The sequence below is a fragment of the Armigeres subalbatus genome, chromosome 2, assembly GCF_024139115.2.
Source record: "Armigeres subalbatus isolate Guangzhou_Male chromosome 2, GZ_Asu_2, whole genome shotgun sequence".
In the NCBI taxonomy this organism is placed as follows: Eukaryota; Metazoa; Arthropoda; class Insecta; order Diptera; family Culicidae; genus Armigeres; species Armigeres subalbatus.
Window position 1 is genome coordinate 288,188,552 of NC_085140.1, and position 14,364 is coordinate 288,202,915.

At 40.0% G+C, this 14,364-nt stretch overlaps 1 protein-coding gene across 1 annotated transcript in view; it reads left to right on the forward strand.

Annotated features, from left to right (window-relative positions):
* Window positions 1-5,170: 5,170 nt before the first annotated feature.
* Window positions 5,171-14,364, forward strand: part of LOC134209786 (inactive dipeptidyl peptidase 10-like) — a 289,540-nt gene continuing 280,346 nt past the window's right edge. The window contains exon 1 of the mRNA XM_062685818.1: window positions 5,171-5,708. Coding sequence (XP_062541802.1) covers window positions 5,679-5,708 — 30 coding nt within the window. The 5' untranslated portion in view covers window positions 5,171-5,678. The remainder of the gene's footprint in view (window positions 5,709-14,364) is intronic.

A 14,364-nucleotide genomic window follows, 5' to 3' on the forward strand; every position in this document is an offset into this window, starting at 1 on the left:
ATCAAAACGACTTATCTGCTTTTGTAAACAAAGATTCAAACGACGATTTGACGAATCTGATAGTTCTCCCTCGCAAACCAACACCACCAATAGGAAGGTGAAGGTTTCCGCTACCTGTTGATAGTGTGAGTTTGCGTGGGAGAGCTATCAGATTCGTCAAATCGTCGTTTGAATCTTTGTTTACAAAAGCAGATAAGTCGTTTTGAAAATTTTGTCTTGAATTAGCGCTCTGGAGGCTCAATGAGTGCTCTTTCGCCCAATGTCAAACTCGTATGTGTTTTTGTTTAGCTCTCCCTCACTCTGTTTGGCCCTTTGGTTTCTCTACTTTTTTTTTCCAAGTTCGTTTATTTGGTAGGCTCGATAGGTAGGTGTATAACAATTTCTCTACTTTTGCAAGGATGCGAACGCAGCATTTTGTTGATGTTGATTTTATTTAGCTCTAACGAGTTTGAGGATTTTTGTTAAGCCAGTGCAAGTTATATTATTTTTAATATAGGATTACCGTTTTGTGTAAGCGGTGGTATCATAAAATCATTTGTAATTTGGATGCAACACTTCCCAACTTATTTTGAACCTTCATAAGCATAATCTAGAAAATAAAATATTCTCAACCTATATCCTTTTTTTTTTCGCAGCATCACGTGATTCGGTAGGAACCACAGATGCAAATATACGTATCCCAACATTAATCAAAGAGAAGATCCCTACAATTGTGATGTGAGCTCTGCTTCGTACTGTTTATTCTAGCCGGTGGGAAATGCCTAGAAGAACAATGAAATCGACGTGGCGGTCGGCACGAATGACACTAAACGGATCCTGTCGTTCATTGCGTCAATCTGGGAAAATAATCCCATCCCATGTAGAGCCAATTCACGTGAAAACGGGAGATCCTTATGGAGAAGTACGAGTGCCAGATGCTGCTCAGCATGACGAAGGGTGACACGTCCGTGGACGATGGTTATTAGGGTGGCGGGTTCCTAATATGGCTTGATTAATCGTTGCCAACTTAAAGCTACATTATGTTGTCGATAGTTGCATATATTTTATCGTGTACATAGATTCAGTTCTTGATGACTAGATCACTAATTTGTAGTGAAGTTGGCATGAATCACTAGAGCTAATTAGTTGTGGCATAGGAAGCTCTAAGCCATTATTCATAGAAAAGTGAACATTATTCTAGAATGATGATTTCTCAACAACATATTCTGAATTCAGAGAAATCTAAAATTTTAGGCTTACAAAATTATCGCACGCCGCGCTCTTTAGTTTCAGGATAGCTTCGTTTTTGTCATCATTCTGAGCATTTTTTTTTCAACTAACAACATTATCACGATAGTAGATATTTGGTGGCAGCTTCAAGCGTTAAGCATATTTTTTTCTCTTATACTATGTCATTACTACAAAAACTCCAGATTAATCCACCTAGCGGTGAAGGTGCCTTTCTCGACCTTCGTAAAATGTGTGTGCTTGAAAAAAGATGAGCTAGTGGCTAGGAGTAAAAAAAGACAAATTTCTTTGGCCGTTCTATGAAAAACAGATTATTTATGGCAAAGATATTGTAGATCCAGTTGAAAACCGAAAATCATATTTTGTCCCATTTCCGGATGTCGCAACTGCATCGCGAGAGGTGCCCGACTATGGCACAGTTGCGCACTACTCGCGATGCAGTTGCAACATCCGGAAATGCGAGAAAATGCGATTTCGCGGGACCTCGGATCGGTTTTCAGCTTGATCTACAATATGCTAATAAGAATTTCGACATTTTTGTTTCCTTTTCCAATCTTTTTGACGTACATAACCCTGTTTTATTTCACCCAGTCATATATTTTAAGGATATCACTTTTGGATGTTAGTTGAACTGAAGCTCCGACTACACAAAAAGAAAACGAAAATGTCATTCCCATCACGCAAGCGGAGGGCAATATTTGTTATGATATAAATCTCATGACCGTCTTTCTGCCAAACTCCCGTATGAAGTGGGAGACAGAGACATCATCTCAGTTCGTCGAGCTGAATCGATTGGTATATAACACTATGGGTCTCCAGGCTTTCTGTAAAAGTTTGGTTTTTGGAGCGAACATACAGCCTTTTCGTATAAAAGGCTAAAATGGTGTTTCGGCCATAACTTCCGATCCCATAGTCCAGTGGTGCTCAGCATTTTGTGTGTTTTTGCCTTAATTTGCTTGTCACTCAATAAAAATAAGCTTTCTCCTTACAAGTTAGTACTTGGACGAAATTTTTAAAATATATCTATCAGCAGAGGATATTAAAACGAATATTGGTGGTAAAATCATTCCGTACGACTTGATCAAAGTAAAATTACCCTGCGGCCCGTGGTCCGCACTTTTGTTTTGCTTTGATCGTTTCGTACGGAGTGAATTAACACCAACATCCGTTTTATTACCCTCAGCAGATAGATATATTTGAAAGCTTTCGACCAAGTGCTAATTTGTATGGGTTAAGCTCATTTTTATGGTGTGAGAAGTAAATTAAGGGAAAAAACGCCCAAAGTGCTGAGCACCACTGCCATAGTCCGATCTAGCCAATTTTCAATAGGAAACAATGGGACAGGATTCTGCGTCGAATGCAACTTGTTGCGTGTGAATCGATTAAGGTTAGGTGGCCGAAAAATAGGTGACATTTTTGTGATTTTTATGAAAAAAGGTATTTTGGTCATAACTTCAGATCCCATAGTCCGACCTGTCCAATTTTCAATAGGAAACAATGGGAAAGGATTTTGCGTCGAATGCAATTTGTTGCGAGCAAATCGGTTGAGAATAAGTGCCTGAAAAATGAGTGACATTTCTAACGCAATATTTTTGTATGAATTTGTATTTTGGCCATAACTCTCGATTCCATAGTCCGATCTGGCCAATTTCAAATAGGAAATAATGGGACAGGATTCTGCGTCGAATGCAACTTGTTGCGAGCAAATCAGTTGAGGATAAGTGTCCGAAAATGAGTGACATTTTTTACACGATTTTTTTGTATGAATTTGTATTTTGGCCATAACTTTCGATCCCATAGTCCGATCTGGCCAATTTCAAACAGGAATCAATGGGACAGGATTCTGCGTCGAATGCAACTTGTTGCGAGCAAATCGGTTGAGGATAAGTGCCCGAAAAATGAGTGACATTTTTTACGCGATTTTTTCGTATGATTTTGTATTTTGGCTATAACTTTCGATCCCATAGTCCGATCTGGCCAATTTCAAACAGGAATCAATGGGACAGGATTCTGCGTCGAATGCAACTTGTTGCGAGCAAATCGGTTGAGGATAAGTGCCCGAAAAATGAGTGACATTTTTTACGCGATTTTTTTGTATGAATTTGTATTTTTGCCTTAACTTTTGATTCCATAGTCCGATCTGGCCAATTTCAAACAGGAAACAATGGGACAGGATTCTGCGTCGAATGCAACTTGTTGCGAGCAAATCAGTTGAGGATAAGTGCCCGAAAAATGAGTGACATTTTTTACGCGATTTTTTCGTATGATTTTGTATTTTGGCCATAACTTTCGATCCCATAGTCCGATCTGGCCAATTTCAAATAGGAAACAATGGGACAGGATTCTGCGTCGAATGCAACTTGTTGCGAGCAAATCGGTTGAGGATAAGTGCCCGAAAAATGAGTGACATTTATTACGCGATTTTTTCGTAGGATTTTGTATTTTGGCCATAACTTTCGATCCCATAGTCCGATCTGGCCAATTTCAAATAGGAAACAATGGGACAAGATTCTGCGTCGAATGCAACTTGTTGTGAGCAAATCAGTTGAGGATAAGTGTCCGAAAAATGAGTGACATTTTTTACGCGATTTTTTCAAATGAATTTGTATTTTGGCCATAACTCTCGATCCCATAGTTCGATCTGGCCAATTTCAAATAGGAAACAATGGGACAGGATTCTGCGTCGAATGCAACTTATTGCGAGCAAATCGGATGAGGATAAGTGCCCGAAAAATGAGTGACATTTTGTTGAGTAGTTTTGCGCACACACACACACACACATACACACACACACACACACACACACACAGACATCACCTCGATTCGTCGAACTGAGTCGATTGGTATATAACACTATGGGTCTCCGGGCCTTCTATAAAAAGTTTGTTTTTGGAGCGATCATATAGCCTTTACCGTATACTTAGTATACGAGAAAGGCAAAACATATCGTTATAAAGCCTTTTCGTAAACGAGAAAATGATGCTGTGCAATATGAATGCAATCCATTGCATTGAAGATGAAGGGTGGCACATCTATTTATTGATTACGCCAAATGGCAGATGAGCTTTTCAAATAAACGGAAGAAAAACAGAAGCTTGGAAGGAAACTCGTTCCGCTGGGATTTTGCACAGATTAGTCAGCTTTCGCTTAAATTTCCCACTTTTTAGTAAAACCTCTCACCAGAAGATTCTCAATTTGATATTTATGGTGTCAGTGGAGTGTTTGAAAAGCGAAGAATTTGCACCAGAAGTTTTGCGAGCAAATTGATGCACCATGCGCCTCCATCTGTTAGTATGTTGTATTTGGTGTAGTATTCGCATTCACTGATAAATTAAATACATTATAACTTCAAAAAATAAATGTTTAGTATCGCGTATTATCCCACAATCTGCACAGTAATCCGCAACTCCTAAAAAACAATTTTAATAATAGCCTAAATGTCTATTTTTACTTTTCCTTTTTCGTTACAGCCATCATAATCACCCAACTGTTCTCGTCTAAAATTGGATCGCCCAAATCTGATTAAAGTAGTATACTTTCGTATTTGTTGGGGACATTAATCCCACGAAGATGAAAAGACTCGCCACATCTTCATCAATGCACCCCAGCGAACGACCGGTTTGAGCTTTTTGGACACATTTCGAGTGAAGTTGATAGACGAAGGATAAAAATCCGGAAGTTTGAGATTGCTTTTTCTACTGATCGAGCGCAACAACATCAACAACGCCAAAATGCTTGGAAAGCTCTTACCTAATTCGTTAAAGCGACGGAAGCACAACAAGTGAGTGGAAGCCAAGAAAAAGCGCCGCTGCTCCCAGAAGCATACGGTCGTCATTGTGTCCCCCTTGCTGTGTCTGCTGTGCGAGGTCCGATTTCGACCTGCCAACCAACCGGCATCGTCTGCGTGTGGTCTCTCGCTATCCAGGCTCTCGGTATAGGAAAGTGACCAGCGGAAAATGCAAACAAAACCATTATAATAGCCAAACACATTAAGCTGTCGATATCGATGCGTGCCGTTCGCGCTCCAGAGGACGAAGAAAACGGTGACAGGTCGGTCAAGTCCGTTTCCAACTAGTTAGTCCCCAGTCAGTGGTCCCGCTGGTCGTTGGTCAATGAAGGGCATCCTCCACCCGCGTGCGGTTGATCGACTGTGTAACTAATTTTGGAATAGTAGTTTTTCGTGATTTTCTCGCCGGTCGGAAATCAGTTTAGTGGAGGCAATTTGGTTTAGCTTTGTTATTGCTGTTCGGGTGTGTAAATAGTTCGATAAACGTGAGTGTTTTCCGGGAGCTACTACGACGTGTGGAAATGTGAATTGTGGGGAGGTAAATATTTGTGACGATCGATCCGATCAGTTCGGAGTGAATCAGCAGCGGATATCAAAAGATTGATTGTCAACGTGCATCGAGGAATATTTTGAAATCAACTAGATACCACCAACCGACAGCAAAATGACGGAAGCCGACAACTATGACGACGAGGTAAGACTACAGTAATTACATTCTGTTTCAATTGTTCTTTATAATATTGTTCATTGTTAAAATGTTTTTCTATATTCCCTTCCTCATGCATTTTATGTTTGGTTGGGTTCTGCTGTCTTATGCCTTTTTACTGTCCTATGATATTTCGGTCATAAAAAGAAACACGACAATTCATTCATATCTATTTATGAATGCATTTGTTTGAAAATATCCTTTATTACTGAACATCAAGAAGTTCAATTGTTGCTAGAAAAATGCAAAAAAACAAGCAACAAAGGAGAATAGCGATAATTATTTGTCCTCATCTGCACACAGTAAAAAATAAAAAGTAATATCACATCAGATTTGATGCACATCATCGCCGTCGTAAATATAATGTTATATTACATTATGTTGACGTAACCAAAAGTTGACGTAATTGATAATTCTTTTTCAAATTAAAGCCGTGTAATTCATTTGCGACGTAATATTTGCGATGTAACTGAAAAACGACGTAAAAACAGGTCAGGATGAATCCCGCTTTCGGCAGCGGGGTTAGGGGTATTCGGATTTTTCTTTCATGTTCGAAAATACATTTTCAGATGCAACAATTTCGAATATTATTTATTCAAAACGAATTTTATTGTATCCACAAATACTTGAACTTTTAATTTAAAATTATCAATATTTTTTTTATAAATATTTTTAATTAATCATTTTTAATTTTTAATTATTAATATTCAATTTTAAAGTTAAATTATAATTTTTTTAAAGATATAAATATATATTTTATTCGATTCATTTAATTCACTATATATTTTTGCATTATTTATGTATTATATGGGTCATTCCGCGCCAAGTGACCGAGAAAAAGTGAAAACTTGCAGGTGAATACTATGAATTCCAACCAAAATAGGTGTATCTACTTACTTTGGTCCTACATTTCGAAAATGCATCTGATCCGACCGTTTGAGCCGCCCCTCCGGCCAAACACTCCTCCCTATTTTGAAGATTTTTAAAAACATGCCATTTTCAATAATCGATATCTCCGCCCCTGATAAAGCTACAAAAACGTTAGTACCAGTTTTCCGCTTGAAATTTTGTGTAGATTTTACAAAAATATTTCAGATGCAAAGCAGTGTTGCCAACTACATTATTTTTATAAAAAAGTTAAAAAATAGCATTTTTCTCAAAATACGTATAAATATTTTTTTGATTTCTCAGCGGATTTGAGTTTATCAGGCAATTTCCTGTCAGGAACACCTATCGTTACAAAGTAAAATGAGCAGTTGCTGAGTTATGACGGTTTTAGTTAGGCATAATCGAAGGTCTTCATTCAGCATATCGTTTAATTCGTTCTGTAAAGGTAAACAATTATGATAATGTAGTTTTATTAGTTTTATTCGAATAATTCCCAAAAAAAACATATTTTTGCAGCACATAATGCTTTTGAGGCCAGTGATGCCAGATTTCCACTAAATATGTTTAAATGGTTCAAAGTTATTTTGCAATTCCTGTTCATAATACCTGGTTTACAGTTCGTCTTTGATTGATAAAACGGCCTACTTTTCCATACCAACGAAATGGGTGATTTAATGACCATTATGCAACTCAAATGGGTTGCATAAATTTCATTAAAGCACTCAATTGGGTGCTGTAATGACAAACCAACATTAGGACAGTAGTTACATGACTACATTTTGCTCAATTAGCTCTGCTGGTGGGCTACAAAGGTTCAGTTTCAATTGATCTTTAAACGAGGGAAATGCTTTGATTCCATTAACTTCAAGTTTCAAGAGAGATCAAGTTTTGCTCCCGTAAACATCAGTTTGAAGTACTCGTGGATTACACATACACATACTGTATGAGTGCCTGCTGCTCCTGCTAAAACGCATTCGGGCGGCCGATGTTCGGCGAATTTGATAAATCCAATCTTGTAAAAAAAAAATCCTTAAAGAGGGCAATATATCAGTCCGATTCGCTAGAACCAAACGCTTCTGCTTCTGCACCAGTTTCCTCCTTCACGCACGCTTTTGTACTCTTTTTTCCTTGAACTTTATGTACGATTTCTTGTTGGAGGGGATTACCCCTCTTAAGATTGGGGCAGCACAAAATACCTTTTGTGTCAACGCATTTTTTCATGTTCCTTACTAAGCGTTCTGAACACTGAAATTCGTCTGAAGATAATAAAATTTTGATAATTATGTCAGAACATAAATTTATAATCAATAAGGGGTGGCCCATAAACCACGCTACATTTTCGAACCCCATCTTCTTTAATTCCTTAGTACAGAGGTTCCCAAACTTTTTGAATATGCTAGGTGGGTCTAGCAGAATCCAATATTGTTTGCCAAAGGTGCAAAATGAATTGAGTTTTAGAAATTTAATAAAAAGTGAGTTATATTGAGCAAATCATAATAAATTACTTTTTATTCCTTCATTGATTGGATTTGGATTGGTATTAGATTGGATTGTATTTAGATTTGAATTGAATTTCAAACGATTTGGATTAGTTTTTTATTGGATTGAATTTGGATAGGGGTTGGATCAGCTTTGGATTGGATTAGATTTGGATCTGAATTGGATCAGATTTTGATTGGATTTAGATTGGATTAGATTTAGATTGAATTTGGATTTGATTTGAATTGAATTTGTATATGATTTGACTGGATTTTGATTTGCTTTGGTTTGAATTTGGTTTAGATACGGATTGGATTTCGAATAGATTTTTCAATTGAATTTATATTGTTTTCGGATTGGACATGGATTTCGACAACCAGCTCAGTTCAGCATTCATATTTTCACCTGTTTTGGATACCTAAAGAAGGCTATTTCTAAAAATTTGTTGTTCTTCAGTCATTCGTTTATTAGTATTCCAAATCTAATCATTACTTATAAGATTCAAATCTAAAAGCTGGTATACATTTTTAGGACAAAAAAGGGACTCAAGTATGAATCAAAAGTTGTCTTTCGCGGCATATCAATGATTATCCCGCGACTGCCCTGGGGGTCGATAAGTGTTTTTGACAGGAAATTGCCTGATAAACTCAAATCCGCTGAGAAATTTAAAAAAAATATACGTATTTTGATAATTTTTGATTTTTAATGATTTGTTTAATTGATTTTTTAGAAAAATAATGTAGTTGGCAACACTGCTTTGCATCTGAAATATTGTTTGCAAAATCTTCACAAAATTTCAAGCGGAAAACTGGTACTGACGTTTTTTGTAGCTTTATTAGGGGCGGAGATATCGATTATTGAAAATGGCATGATTTTAAAAATCTTCAAAAACAGGGAGGAGTGTTTGGCCGGAGGGGCGGCTCAAACGGTCGGATCAAATGCTTTTTCGAAATGTGGGCCCAAAGTAAGTAGATACACCTGATTTGGTTGGAATTCATAGTATTCACCTGCAAGTTCACTTTTTCTCGGTCACTTGGCGCGGAATGACCCAAATAAGATTTCCTAAAGCTGCCATATCTCAGCAACGGCGCATTTTACTTTGTATCGATAAGTGTTTCCGACAGGAAAAAGTCTGTTAAGCTCGAATCCGTTGAGAAATCGAAGAAAAAAATATACGTATTTTGGGAAAAATGCTTTTTATTATTTTGTGAGAAAAATAATATAGTTGGCAACACTGCTCAGCATATAAAGTATTTTTTCTAAAAACTTCATCAAATTTCAAGCGGAAAACTGGTATTAAAGTTTCTTGTAGCTTTATCGGGGGCTAAGATATCGATATTTGAAAATAGCATGTTTTTTAAAATCTCAAAAAACAGGGAGGGGTTTTTGGTCGAAGGGGCGGTTCAATCACCATGGTCATATGGTTATTCAAAATAGTGGACCAAAATTAATATGTGCTAGGCATTTTTCATTATTTTTTAATAGGTTAATTGCGCGTGCTCGGTCACTTGGCGCGGAATGACCCATATTTTATCGGCGGTGACGCGGCGGCGTCACGTTGTTGGTTATCGGCAAAGTAGGCAATGGAATTTACTCGAAAGTTTTTTCTGGAAGTCCTCCGGAAATTGCTTAGGAAATTCCTCCAAAATTCTCTTTAGAAGGTTTTCCAAAAATACTTCAGAAAGTTCCTCTAGGAATTCGTCCGGAAGTTTGTCAGTAAATTCCTCCAGATACTTCTGTGCAAATACCTCCACGAAGTCCATTGGAAACTCTCCCAGGAATTCCTCTGAAAATTCTTCTAGCAATTCCTCCGGAGCATCCACCAATTCCTTCACAATATCCTTCAAGAATTCCTCCGGAAGCTCCTCCAGGAATTCCTCCAGAAGCTCCTCCAGGAGCTGCTCCATAAGCTCCTCCAAGAATGTCTTCGGATGTTCCTCCAGCACTTCCTGCAGTAAATCCTCAGGAAATTCTTCCAGGAATTCCTCTGGAAGTTCCTCCAGGAATTCCTCAGGAACTTCCTCCAGGAATTCCACCGGAAGTTCCTCCAGTAATTCCTCCGGAAGTTCCTCCTGGAATTCCTCCGGAAGTTCCTCCAGCATTTCCTTCGGAAGCTCGTCCAGAAATAAATTCGGAAGTTCCTTCTGGAATTTTTCCGGAAGTTCCTACGAAGATCTTCGACGACATCCTACGTCAGTTTCTCCAGGAATTCCTCCGGAAGTTCCTCCAGAAATTCCTCCGGAAGTTCCTCCAGAAATTCCTCCGGGAATACCTTCGAAAATTCCACCAGGAATTCCTCCGGAAGTTCCTTCAGAAATTCCTCCGGAAGTTCCTCCAGAAATTCCCTCGAAAGCTCGTCCAGGAATACCTTCGGAAGTTCCTTCTGGAATTCTTCCGAAAGTTCCTTCGAAGTTCTTGCAGGAAGTCCTAAGTCAGTTACTCCAAAAATTCCTCCGGAAGTTCCTCCAGAAATTCCTCCGGAAGTTCCTCCAGGAATTCCTCCGGAAACTCCTCCAGGAATTCTTTCGAAAGTTCTTCCAGGAAATTCTTCGGAAGTTTTTCCAGGAATTCCTTCGGAAGTGCTTCCAAGAATTTCTCCAGGAATTCCTTTGAAATTTCCTCCATGAATTCTTTCGAAAGTTCCTCCCGGGAATCCTTTAGAAGTTTCTCCAGAAAATCCTTTGAAAGTTCTTCCAGGAATTCTTCCGGAAGTTATTCCAGGAATTCCTCTGTGAGTTTCTCCAGAATTTCTACAGAAATGCTTTCGGACGTTCCTTCAGAACTTCCTTAGGAACTTCCTCCAAGAATTCATTCGCAAGTTTCTTCAAGATTTCCTTCGGAAGCTCTTCCAGGATTTTTTCTGTAAGTTCCTCCGGGAATTTTTCTGGAAGTTCCTCCGTGAATTCATCCGGAAGTTCCTCCAGGAACTCTTCCGGAAGTTCCTCCAAGAATTCCCTCGGAAGCTCCACTAGGAATTCTTTCTAAAACTCATCCAGGAATACCTTCCGAAAATTCATCCAGAAATACTTTCGGAAGTTCCTCCAGGAATACCTTTGGAAATTCCTCCAGGAATTCCTCCGGAAGTTCCTCCAGGAATTCCTCCGGAAGTTCCTCCAGGAATACCTCCGGAAGTTCCTCCAGGAATACCTCCGGAAGTCCCTCCAGGAATTCCTCCGAAAATGCCTCCAGGAAATTCGTTGAAAAATTCCTCCAGGAATTCCTTCGAAAGTTCCTCCCAGGATTCCTTTACAAGTTTCTCCAGAGAATCCTTTGAGAGATCTTCCAGGAATTCTTCCGGAAGTTATTCCAGGAATTCCTCTGTGAGTTTTTTCAGAATTTTTACAGAAAGGCTTTCGGACGTTCCATCAGAACTTCCTCCAAGAATTCATTCGCAACTTTCTTCAAGAATTCCTTCGGAAGCTCCTCCAGGGAGTTTTCTAGAAGTTCCTCCAGGAATTTTTCTGGAAGTTCTCCAGGAATTCATCCGGAAGTTCCTCCAAGAATTCCTCCGGAAGTTCCTCCAGGTATTCCTTCGGAAGTTCCTTCAGGAATTCCTTTGGAAGTTCCTCCAGGAATTCTTTCGAAAATTCTTCCAGGGATTCCTTCGGTAGTGCCTCTAGGAATTCCCTCGGAAGTTCCTCCAGGAAATCTATCGAAAGTTCCATCAGGAATTCTTTCGGAAGTTCCTCCAGGAATTCCTTCGGAAGTTCCTCCAGGAATTCTTTCGGAAGTTCCTCCAGGAATTCCTTTGAAAGTTCTTTCGGAAGTTCCTCCAGGAATCCCTTCGGAAGTTCCTCCAGGAGTTCATTAGGAAGTTCCTCCAGGAATTTCTCCGGAAGTTCCTCCAGGAATTCCTTCGAAATTTCCTCCAGGAACTTTTACGGTAGTTCCTCCAGGAATTTCTTCGGTAGTTCCTCCAGGAATTCCTTCGGAGGTTCCTCCAGGAATTCCTTCGGAAGTTCATCCAGGAATTCCTTCGAAAGTTCCTCCAGGAATTCCTTCAGAAGTTCCTTCAGGAATTCTTCCGGAAGTTCCTCCAGGAATTCCTTCGGAATTTCCTCCAGGAATTCTTTCGGAAGTTCCTCCAGGAATTCCTTTGAAAGTTCTTTCGGAAGTTCCTCCAGGCATTCCTTCGAATGTTCCTCCAGGAACTCTTTTGGAAATTCCTCAAGGAATTACTTCGCAGGAAATCTCAGAGGAACTTCCGGAGGAAATCCCGGAGGAACTTTCGAAAAAAATCCTGGAGGAACTTTTGGAGCAAATCCCGGAGGAACTTCCGGAGGGAACCCCGGAAGAACTTCCGGAGGAATTTCTTGAGGAACTTCCGGAGGAACTTCCGGAGGAATTCCCGGAGGAACTTCCGGAGGAATTCCCGGAGGAACTTCCGGAGGAATTCCCGGAGGAACTTCCGGAGGAACTTCCGGAGGAATTCCCGTAAGAACATCGGGAGGAATTCCCGGAGTAACTGCCGGAGGAATTCCCGGAAGAACTTCCGGAGGAATTCCCGGAGGAACTTCCAGAGGAACATACGGAGGAACTTCCAGAGGAACATACGGAGGAATTTCTGGAGGAACTTTCTGAGGAACTTATGAAGGAACTTCCGGAAGAACTTTCGGAGGAACTTCCGGAGGAATTTCCAGAGGAATCCCCGGAGGATTTCTCGGAGAAACTTTCAAAGAAATTTCTTGAGGATCTTTTTGAGGCATTCCTAGTGTAATTTTCGCAATTCCTCGAGAAGTTCCTTGATCACTTCCCAGGGGATCTTCCGAATGAAATCCTAGAGGAACTTTCATAGGATTTTCTAGAGGAACTTCCGGAGAAACTTCCGGAGGATATTCTGGAGTAACTTCCGGAGGAATTCTCGGAGGAATCCCCGGAGGATTTCCCGGAGGAACTTTCGAAGAAATTCATTCCTAGTAGAATTGATGGCTTGCCAGGGGATCTTCCGAATGAATTCCTGGAGGAACTTTCATAGGATTTTCTAGAGAATCATCCGAAGGAACTCGTGGAAGAACTACCAAAGCAATTCCTGGAAGAACTTTCAAAGGAATTCCTGGAGGAACTTCCGATAGAATCCCTAGAGGAACTTTCGATGGAATTCCTGGAGGAACTATCGAAGGAATTTCAGGAGAAATTTCCGATGGAACGTCTTGAGGAACTTTCGAAGAAATTCCTGGAGGAAGTTCTAGGGCAATGCCTGGAGGAATATCCGAAGCAATTCCTGGAAAAACTTGCGGAGCAATTCCTCTAGGAACTTTGGAAGGAACCCCTGGAGGAATTTCCGGAGGAATTTCTGGAGAAAGTCATGAAGAAACTTTCGATAGAATTCCTGGGGAAATTTCCGGAGGAATCCCATAAAGAACTCCCATTTGAATTTTTGGAGGAAAATCCTTAAGATTTTTTGGAGGGATTTCCGAAGGAATTCCTGGAGAAATTTACGATAGAACTCCTGGAGAAACTTCCGTAAGAATCCTTGCATGAAGTTCCGGAGGAATCCTTGGAAGAACTTCTGGAGCAATTCTTAGAGAAACTGCTGGAGGAACCTACGTGTAGGAATTCCTGGAGGAACTTCCTTAAGAATTCATGGAGAATCATTCGGAGAAATTTCTGGAGAAACTTCCGAAGGAATTCATGGAGCACTTTCTGGAAGAATTTCCAAAGCAACTTCTGGAGGAAATTCCGGAGGAATCCCTGTAGGAATTTGTGGAGGAACTTCCGGAAAAATTCCTGGAGGAACTTCCGGAGGAAATTCTGGGGAGCTTCCTGAGGAATTTCTAAAGGAACTATCGGGAAAATACCTGGAGGTACTTCCTGTAGTTACTTCGGAGTAATTCCTGGAGACACTTCTGGAAGAATTCCTGGAGGATCTTCCGAAGGAATTGGTGGAGAAACTTCCGCAAGAATTCCTGGTTCCAGAATTCCAGAAGAGTTCTTGGAGGGACACCCGGAAGAATTTATGGAGAAATTTCCAAAAGAACTCCTGGAGAAGCTTCTTGAAGAATTTCTGGAGGAATTCCGTAGAAATTCGTGGAGAACCTTCCGAAAAAATTCCGGGAGGAACTTTCGCAGGAATTCTTGTAGGAACTTCTTGAGGAAACTGCTGGAGAAATTCCTGGAGGAGCCAACATAGGAATTCTTGGAGGAACTTCCTGAGGAATTCATGGAGAATATTGCGGAAAAATTTTTAGAGAAATTCCCGAAGGATTTTCTGTAGGCAATTCTGACGGACTTCTTGGAGAAATTTCCGGAGGAGTTTCAGGAGGAACTTAATGAAGAA